The 10,250-nt window shown below is 54.7% G+C and overlaps 1 protein-coding gene across 2 annotated transcripts in view; it reads right to left on the minus strand.

Annotated features, from left to right (window-relative positions):
* The window catches only part of PRKAA2 (protein kinase AMP-activated catalytic subunit alpha 2), a 29,299-nt gene extending 21,993 nt beyond the window's left edge, over positions 1–7,306 (minus strand). For both annotated transcript variants that reach the window (XM_084637905.1, XM_084637906.1), the window contains exon 1: positions 7,198–7,306. In XM_084637905.1, the coding sequence (XP_084494031.1) occupies positions 7,198–7,291 (94 nt within the window). In that variant the 5' untranslated portion in view covers positions 7,292–7,306. The remainder of the gene's footprint in view (positions 1–7,197) is intronic.
* Positions 7,307–10,250: the final 2,944 nt, after the last annotated feature.

Below are 10,250 nucleotides of genomic sequence, written 5' to 3' on the forward strand. Positions count from 1 at the left end.
ACAAATGACATATTATATTCTACCATGTATTTACATCACTCCCATCCTCACTCATAAGGATAGACCAGGCCTGAAAGACTGTATTTAAAGAAATAATGTTACTGAGTAGCTTATCTTCTTTCCATCCCTGAAAAACAACATGCATCTTTGCAGGGTTTTTTTTTTTTTTAAGTTCAAACACATCAATAATTAAAAATAACAGTCTGCTTTGTAATCCATCTTTTGCTTACAGTAAGCATCAGATACAGAGCTATTATTGTTTCACTCCCCAGTGACTTGTTAAGTCTACACGCATGTCTTGAGAGACAAAAGACTGACTATAAATTGCCTTTTAAACACAGCAGGTTTCCAATGTAGCTGTTTCCAGCCAGAGGAATCTTTCCATACTGGAGTAAACACACTTTTCCACCCCGTTTAGTAGGTTGTTGTGCCTAGCCTTCATTTGATCTTTAGTTGTTAGCTTGTGTTCTGTTCTTTCTAATGATTTTATCTTAAGCTACTGGGTCTAGTTAGGAGTCTGTGTTCCTCTACATAGTGGGGCATAACTGGCTAGGGGGCAGTACTGCTGAAAAGGATCTGAGGATTACAGTAGATCACGACTTGAATATGAGTCAACAATGTGATGCAGTTGCTAAAAAGGGTTGTATCATTCTGGGTGGTATTAACAGAAATGTCATATGTAAGACATGGCAGGTAATTATCCCACTCTAGCTGGCACTGGTGAGGAGGCCTCAGGTGGAGTACCATGTCAATCCTGGGCACCACTCCTTAGGAAAGATGTGGACAAACTGGAGACTGGCCAGAGGCGAGCAACCAAAACGATAAAAGGTTTAGAAACCTGATCTCTGAGGAAAGGTTATAAAACCTGGGCATGTTTTGTCTTGAGAAAAGAAGAATGAGGGTGCCCCTGATAACAGCTGTTAAGAGCTGTTATAAAGAGGATAGTGATCAATTGTCAGAGGCTGTTAAAAAGAGGACAGTTCTCCCTATCCACTGGAGTTAGTCAAGTATTAATCTGCTTAATCTGCAGCAATGGAGATTTATGGTAGATATTAGGAAAAAGTTTCTAACTATAAGGGTAGTTAAGCTCTGGAATAGGTTCTAAAGGAGGTTGTGGAACCCCATCACTGGAGATTTTTAAGAAGCACCTGTCAGGGATAGTCTAAGTTTACTTGGTCCTGCCTCAGCGCAGGGGGCTGGACTTGATGACTTCTTGAGGTCCCTCCAGCCTTACATTTCTAGATTCCATGTAGCGGAAGGTGTGAAACTTGTTGCTCGCAGTACATGAACAATTTTTCATACACTAATATTAGAAATAGGTTTTAGAAATGTAGATCCTGCAATTAATTTCCCCCAGGTTCTTGTGTGAGGGGGGATATTGGTTCCTGTCCTTTGCTCACACACAGCCCAAAACAAAAGGTTCTCTCCTCCTCTGATTCTGATGGAGGGGGGATAATACGAGCATATCTTGGAAGGGGTGATGTGATATGGAAGGAGCAGCAGCTCCAATGTACACTCCCTTGAGAACTGCAGAAATCCCCCTGCACCATCACGTATGTGGGGCTCCACAAACAAGGGAAGAGTGAGAAGCAGATGGTATTGTAGCACATTCTCTTTTGGTACCTGGTGGTTGTCTGCTGGGAAACCTCCATGAAGTAATGTTGCTGGAACTCGCCTCTGTACCTCCCCTCCCTGTTAGGCGTGAGGTGAGCAGTAGTGGGGTGGGCTATTCAGTCAGTGGCAGCAAACCTTCATAGTAGCATTGGCTGCCATTGGAAATGGGGTGACCTTACTATGTGCGTGGAGGGGAAGACAATCATTAGGCCTGGGGGGGTAGTGCTACTTTGACCCACAGATCCTTGGGGTTGGCAGGATGTACCCCTCCATGGGGTCACAAAGCCCTCCCTTTGGGGGGAAAGGTGTGGGCACACTCCACAAAGGAGAGACTCAGAGATTTTTGATGTAGTTTTTCCTCCTAAAGAGAGGGGCCCAGAGAACCCAAAAATGCTAACACTCCTGGATTATCAGCATCACCACCATTTTTCAGTGCACTTCTCCCTTTACTTTATTACGCCCGTTCAGGGCCTGATGCAAAGCCTATTCGAGTCAATAGATGTCTTCTCCTGACTGCAGTGGCCTGACACAAGCCCCGTAGAGCTTTCAGCTCTTGACATTTGCCATGAGCCATTGGGAAGAGAGGGGGAATTTCTCAGAAAGTTAATACAAACAAAACCAAATAATTTGCTCACTCGATTCCCTAGACGAGAAAGGTGGGAGGGCTGTGTTTAAAATTGGCTTTAGTCACTTTCCTGTTAGTGACGAGTATTCCGGCCAATTTCTGCAAACACAAACAGAAGTGACACTGGGACTATCAAGGCCTGGGTTAGTGTAGGTTAGTCTGGTGGTGGAAGTGACCAGGATAATGAGAGAAAAAGCAGCAGCCATCCAGTTCTTACAAGACAATGACTGCACGGGCTAGTCATCAGTGCTGACTGCAGCCTCAGAGAAGCCAAGTCAAAAGAAAATTAATAGTGTTACTCTTCTTAAGTACCTACTTCTGCTATTGAACACTGCATTATTGTCAGCGTATGGCAAACATGCATCTCAAGCGGTTAGCAAGGCGCGCATGGAAGAGATGTAAACAAATCTGTTTCAAAAAATGGCCCTTTCTGATTTAGCTATTTTGAGCAAAAAATAGTTGTGAAAAGAAACAATATTTCTCTTGCGATAAGTTGCACCAGTCATGAAAGTTGAATGAACGCTGAAGTCCCCAAATGTCCTAGCTCTCCACAGAAACTCTGTATGAACTTTACTTCATAGGCACCTGGGTTTCTCTGATGCAGTAAAAGTCAAAGCACTTAACTGCTTCTGCAAGTACTACCACGGGAACACAAGAGCTGATGGGACAGTGAGAGAACTCATTTCCTTCTATTAACTTCCTCTCTCCTGCCCCTACCTCCACCCCCGATTATAAAGAAAAACAATAAAACATGTAACTAACACAGCTGCCCAATTCTTCATCATAATCATTTGCGTGTGTGTTATATCACCATCCCCTACTTGTGGCTAATTTGTCTTCTACATTGTCAGCCCTCTGGCACAGGGTTTGACTCTGATCTGTTTGCACAGTGCCCAGGACAATGGGGCAGTGATCTTGGCTGGGGCTCTTGGGCGCTGCCATAATATGTTTACTGCTATTATTAATCACTATAATTTTGCCTACACCTAACGAAACCCTGTGACCTGTAATCTCACTGTTGTCTTTGACACTTCTCACAACTCCTTTTAGCCACTCAACCCATCCCATCCTGGATCTCTTGCTGGATCCTATTACCTGTTCCTCTTTTAACCGAAATCCAGTCCCTGCTTAAAACCATCCATCATCTTCAAGAAACCACTTCTTTTTTTCCTCCTTGATAATCCCCACACTTTCCCCCCCTCTTAATTATTGTGTGGTACCTTATGTTTTCTTATCTTTGTTCTTGCCTCCCAAAAGCATACTCTTCAGTGACTTCCCTAATGCACTGTGCAAAGTGCGAGTGCCAGATCACTAGGGTTATTAAAAACAAATCAGCCTGAAAAATGGTTGTAAAATGACTACGTATCTCATATTCTTAGTGAATAGGAAATAATTATGCAAAATATATATATGCTTGAATCAATAGCTCATAATATATCTAATTTCCTTCATGTTTCTTGTTAGAACATAATGATTACAGGCTACTTTAGTGCCCATTAAATCAAAATTGCTATAATTTAGCACACAAAGAGCACACGTAGTTTAATCTCAGTTTGGATACCATAAATCCACTTTGCATATACCGAACTCCCACTAGAAAAGGGGATGGTGTTTTCGGCAAAATACTGAGAAAAATTATACGTATAAGGCACTACTCCATGAAAAGAACTGTTCTTAAATCCCAATAGTTTCCATTGATTTACACATGTCTTTTGGAACCTGCTGGCTGTGTATGAAAGTCAGGATTGTGTACAGTAATGGTTTAACGATTTAAATGGCCCCCTTTTGCCAGGCTTTGAGTGAAGAGGAACTTTTTTTTTTCTTAGCGAGCAGATGAATTGTGTATTTTTCTTTGGCACTGTTACCTGAGAAAAGTCAAACTTCAACTTAACGTTGGAATTAATAGGGGGAAAAAGAAGGTGCATGTACTTTTATTCACAAGTCTTTCAGAGCGCTGAGGGAAAGCTTGTATCTGACTTGAAAGGGCAAGGTGAATTCTGACTGATCACCAATCAGCCTTTGCTGTAGGAATCCCTATGAATAAATCAACCCTGACTCCCCCATCCCTTCTGCTACAGTTCTGAACCCAAAGCCCCTGTCTAGGGATAGGGAGATGAAATCATCTTTGGCTCTTGCTCCTATTCCCCAACATGACACCTGCTACTTCTTCTACAGTGGTGACACAGCTGGAACTCAAGGATGATCTATATCACACAACAGGGGCAAAGATGCTAAGACAGGTAGGTCCCTTCAGTCACCATTTCGGTCCCAATCTCCTCCATACTGAGGAACGAACGTTTGAACACTCTCTATTCTTACCCACAGGCAAAGGAGGAATGTAAAGGTCAGGGTTAGAAACGGCTGCATGTGGTTATTGAAGAGCGGGGGTTGAATCTCCCTGAAACTTCCTGCCCACACCCAATTACCCTCTTCTCTCTAGGATTACCCTGCGTCCCCACTCTCCACCAGCCCCACAGGCAGCAGGGACACTCCAGCTTTAGGAAGGACATATGCCAGGTGAAGAGGGAAGCATTCAGTTCTTCAAGTTGACACCCACTAGGACTAGGGTGACCAGAGAGCAAGTGTGAAAAATTGGGAGGGGGTGGGAGTAACAGGCACCTATATAAGAAAAAGCCCCGAATATCGGGACTGTCCCTGTGAAATCAGGAGATTTGGTCACCCTAACAGCCACGCTCTTTTGTGTGGTGAACAACAGAGAGGGTATCATTCAGCTTTAATCACTGCCCTGCTTCACAAGCCAATTCTCTGCAGCATGCCTGGCTGCCTCAGCCTGCTACCTATGTGGCTTGACATTGTGCTGCTGCCTGAACATGCCCGTGGCAAATATTTCCAGCCTCGGTTGCCAGGTCTGATTCCCTTCACAGGAATCCCAGTCACTGTGGTCTCTGGCTGTAGTAACCAACCACAAGAAAGCCTGTCCCCTGCTGTGGCTATGGCGAGGGTACCGGGCATGCACAGAGGAAGTGGATTCCAGACGCTGCCCGCCTGGCCTGGTTTATGATGGGTAGAGAAAGGCTGCACAGCGGAGGGAGGGAAGGAGTACAGGCACTGGAGTGGTGAGGGTGACACAGGGAAGAGGAACTCACCTAGTACATGCCTACAGATTGGACAGGCCTCACCTGGTGCACTGGACATAGGAAAGGGGCATACATGAGGGGAGAGAGCATAGGCGAGAGGAGAGGGAGTGGACAGGACTTCACCCAGTGCATCCATGAGAGGGAGGGTGCAGGCAAGTGGAGGGAACTGGAGGGATGAACGGTGTATACACTGGTGGCAAGAGGGGTACTGCACTGTGCTTGTGCCGGGGCAGGAAATGGGGGGTGGCGCGCACTGGGGCAAGGGGATGGGGCTGCACGGCTGGTGCCCTGGGGGAAGGGAGCCAGGGGCTGCATGGAGCATGCACAGAGGACTGCCCGGTGCGTGCCCTGGGGAAAGGAGCGAGGGGGCTGCCCGGTGCATGCCCTGGGGAAGAGAGCAACGGGGCTGCCCAGTGCGTGCCCTGGGGAAAGGAGCGAGGGGGCTGCCTGTGCGTGCCCTGGGGAAGAGAGCAACGGGGCTGCCCAGTGCGTGCCCTGGGGAAGGGAGCGAGGGGGCTGCACAGCTGGTGCCCTGGGGGAAGGGAGCCAGGGGCTGCCCGGTGTGTGCCCTGGGGGAAGGGAGCGAGAGGGCTGCCTGGTGCGTGACCTGGAAAAGGAAGCAAGGGGGCTGCCCGGTGTGTGCCCTGGGGGGATGGGAGCGAGGGGGCTGCCCGGTGCGTGCCCTGGGGGGAAGGGAGCCGGGAGCTCCCCGGTGCGTGCCCTGGGGGGAAGGGAGCCGGGAGCTCCCCGGTGCGTGCCCTGGAGGGAAGGGAGCCGGGGGCTCCCCGGTGCGTGCCCTGGGGGGAAGGGAGCCGGAGGCTGCCCGGTGCGTGCCCTGGGGGGAAGGGAGCCGGGGGCTGCCCGGTGCGTGTCCTGGGGAAGGGAGCCGGGGGGCTGCCCGGTGCGGGCCCTGGGGAAGGGAGCCGGGGGGCTGCCCGGTGCGGGCCCTGGGGAAGGGAGCCGGGGGGCTGCCCGGTGCGGGCCCTGGGGAAGGGAGCCGGGGGGCTGCCCGGTGCGGGCCCTGGGGAAGGGAGCCGGGGGGCTGCCCGGTGCGGGCCCTGGGGGAAGGGAGCCGGGGGCTGCCCGGTGCGGGCCCTGGGGGAAGGGAGCCGGGGGCTGCCCGGTGCGGGCCGTGCTGGGGGGGCGCGGGGGCTGCCCGGTGCGTGTCCTGGGGAAGGGAGCCGGGGGCTGCCGGGTGCGGGCCGTGCTGGGGGGGCGCGGGGGCTGCCCGGTGCGTGTCCTGGGGGAAGGGAGCCGGGGGGCTGCCCGGTGCGGGCCCTGGGGGAAGGGAGCCGGGGGGCTGCCCGGTGCGGGCCCTGGGGGAAGGGAGCCGGGGGCTGCCCGGTGCGGGCCGTGCTGGGGGGGCGCGGGGGCTGCCCGGTGCGTGTCCTGGGGAAGGGAGCCGGGGGCTGCCCGGTGCGGGCCGTCCTGGGGAAGGGAGCCGGGGGCTGCCCGGTGCGGGCCCTGGGGGAAGGGAGCCGGGGGCTGCCCGGTGCGGGCCGTGCTGGGGGGGCGCGGGGGCTGCCCGGTGCGTGTCCTGGGGAAGGGAGCCGGGGGCTGCCCGGTGCGGGCCGTGCTGGGGGGGCGCGGGGGCTGCCCGGTGCGTGTCCTGGGGAAGGGAGCCGGGGGCTGCCCGGTGCGGGCCGTGCTGGGGGGGCGCGGGGGCTGCCCGGTGCGGGCCCTGGGGGAAGGGAGCCGAGGGCTGCCCGGTGCGGGCCGTGCTGGGGGGCGCGGGGGCCCGCCTCTGCCCAGCCCGTGGAGCAGAAGCCAGGGCTGCTCCCAGCCCGGCGCCGGGCGATCCCGTTTCCCCGACGCCCCCTGCCCGGGCGGCGGCCGCCGCGCCCAGCCCCGATACTCAGCTCTTGACTTTGCCGAAGGTGCCGACGCCGAGGGTGTCCCCCAGCACGTAGTGCCCGATCTTCACCCGCCCGTCGTGCTTCTGCCTCTCAGCCATCTTCGCTGCGCGCTGCCGGAGGGACCACAATGCAGCAGGGCCGGGCGGGGGGGCGCGGGCAGGGGGCGGCCCGGGGCAGGGCGATGCCAGCCCGGGCGTGGGGGGTGGCACGGGGGAGGGGGCCGGGTGGCGTGGTGCCAGGCTGGGGGGATGGGAATAGCGCAAGGGCTGGCCGGGAGGGAGGCAGGGTGCATGCAGAGGGGGAGGAGGGGTAAATGCCACGCTGAAGAGTGGGCGCAAGGCTGGGGGGCGGCGGGGGGGGGGGCTAGGAATAGCAGACTGTCAGGGAGGGAGGGAGGCTGCAGGGTGCGTGCCCAGGGGGAGGAGGGGTGGGTGCCAGGCTGAGGGGTGGGTGCCAGGCTTGGGGGCAGGGATAGGAATGTCTGAGTGTCAGGCTAGCAGGGTGCGTGCCCAGGGGGAGGAGGGGGGGGTGCCAGGCTGAGGGGTGGGTGCCAGGCTTGGGGGCAGGGATAGGAATGTCTGAGTGTCAGGCTAGCAGGGTGCGTGCCCAGGGGGAGGAGGGGTGAGTGCCAGGCTGAGGGGTGGGTGCCAGGCTTGGCGGCAGGGATAGGAATGCCTGAGTGTCAGGCTAGCAGGGTGCGTGCCCGGGGGAGGAGGGGTGGGTGCCAGGCTGAGGGGTGGGTGCCAGGCTTGGGGGCAGGGATAGGAATGTCTGAGTGTCAGGCTAGCAGGGTGCGTGCCCAGGGGGAGGAGGGGGAGTGCCAGGCTGAGGGGTGGGTGCCAGGCTTGGCGGCAGGGATAGGAATGTCTGAGTGTCAGGCTAGCAGGGTGCATGCCCAGGGGGAGGAGGGGTGGGTGCCAGGCTGAGGGGTGGGTGCCAGGCTTGGGGGCAGGGATAGGAATGTCTGAGTGTCAGGCTAGCAGGGTGCGTGCCCAGGGGGAGGAGGGGGGAGTGCCACGCTGAGGGGTGGCTGCCAGGCTTGGGAAGGGGAGAGGGATGGCACAGTGTCAGGGGTGGGAGGGAGGCAGAGTGCACAGCGTCAGTATTGGGGAATGTCAAGGGGAGCATGGTGTCCCTAACCTCTGTGTGCCAGGCGCTGGGAATGGGTGAGGGGGTGGATCACTTGTTGGTTACCTGTTCTGTTCATTCCCGCTGGGGCACCTGGCATTGGGCGCTGTCAGGAGACAGGATACGGGGCTCGATGGACCTGTGGTCTGACCCAGTATGGCCTGGTACTGTGCTAGACGGGTGGGAAATAGATGTGAGACTGGGAGCCGAGGCAGCACATTCCAGGACAGAGTAGGGGAGAGGACAGGGGCAGCACAGGGACAGGCAAGGAACGGGGACATCGTCGGGTCAAATTGGAAGGGGGGATTCAAGCTGGGGAGGAAGGGGTAGCACTGTGAAATGGAGGGTGGAAACATTGTGCCAAGATGATGGGGAAGGGAGTGGGGCAGTGCTAAGCTGGGGGGAGACTGGGGGAGGTGGATGAAGGGGTGATCGCACAGTGTCAGGCCAGGAGAAGGGCATGGGGCTAGGCCACTGGGGGTGGGGATAGGTGTCCGGTGGCGGCATCATGGTGCCAGGCTGGGGGAAGAAAGGGACGCAGAGTGGAAGAGGAAGACTGCATGATGCCAAGCTGGGGGTGGGTGGGAAGAGTGGTGCTAGGTGACGACAGTGGGATACGGGTGCTGGGGCTGCAGGGCTAGGATAAGGCATTGAGCCGGGGGGCGGGGGAGGTGGTACCAAGCCACAAAGGTTTGATGCCAGTCTGTGGAGGGAAGGCGAGCCTGGACTGCCCAGGACTGGAGGTGTGGGGGAGGGGTTGGGGGGATATGCTGGGAGGGGAGGGGGCAGTGTGTATTGCACTATAAGGTGGGTAGAAAGCTGGCTAAATTGTCGGGCTCAACGGGTAGTGATCAATGGCTCCATGTCTAGTTGGCAGCCGGTATCAAGTGGAGTGCCCCAAGGGTCGGTCCTGGGGCCGGTTTTATTCAATATCTTCATAAATGATCTGGAGGATGGTGTGGATTGCACTCTCAGCAAATTTGCGGATGATACTAAACTGGGAGGAGTGGTAGATACGCTGGAGGGGAGGGATAGGATACAGAAGGACCTAGACCAATTGGAAGATTGGGCCAAAAGGAATCTGATGAGGTTCAATAAGGATAAGTGCAGGGTCCTGCACTTAGGACGGAAGAACCCAAAGCACAGCTACAGACTAGGGACCGAATGGCTAGGCAGCAGTTCTGCAGAAAAGGACCTAGGGGTGACAGTGGACGAGAAGCTGGATATGAGTCAGCAGTGTGCCCTTGTTGCCAAGAAGGCCAATGGCATTTTGGGATGTATAAGTAGGGGCATAGCGAGCAGATCGAGGGACGTGATCGTTCCCCTCTATTCGACATTGGTGAGGCCTCATCTGGAGTACTGTGTCCAGTTTTGGGCCCCACACTTCAAGAAGGATGTGGATAAATTGGAGAGAGTCCAGCGAAGGGCAACAAAAATGATTAGGGGACTGGAACACATGAGTTATGAGGAGAGGCTGAGGGAGCTGGGATTGTTTAGCCTGCAGAAGAGAAGAATGAGGGGGGATTTGATAGCTGCTTTCAACTACCTGAAAGGGGGTTCCAAAGAGGATGGCTCTAGACTGTTCTCAATGGTAGCAGATGACAGAACGAGGAGTAATGGTCTCAAGTTGCAGTGGGGGAGGTTTAGATTGGATATTAGGAAAAACTTTTTCACTAAGAGGGTGGTGAAACACTGGAATGCGTTACCTAGGGAGGTGGTAGAATCTCCTTCCTTAGAGGTTTTTAAGGTCAGGCTTGACAAAGCCCTGGCTGGGATGATTTAACTGGGAATTGGTCCTGCTTTGAGCAGGGGGTTGGACTAGATGACCTTCTGGGGTCCCTTCCAACCCTGATATTCTATGATTCTATGATTCTATTTCGGCAAACTACTTGCTTTGTTACCAATTGCCTAGTCTTAAACTTGTAGTTT

This window comes from Lepidochelys olivacea (assembly GCF_965140295.1).
Source record: "Lepidochelys olivacea isolate rLepOli2 genome assembly, chromosome: 8".
NCBI lineage: Eukaryota > Metazoa > Chordata > Testudines > Cheloniidae > Lepidochelys > Lepidochelys olivacea.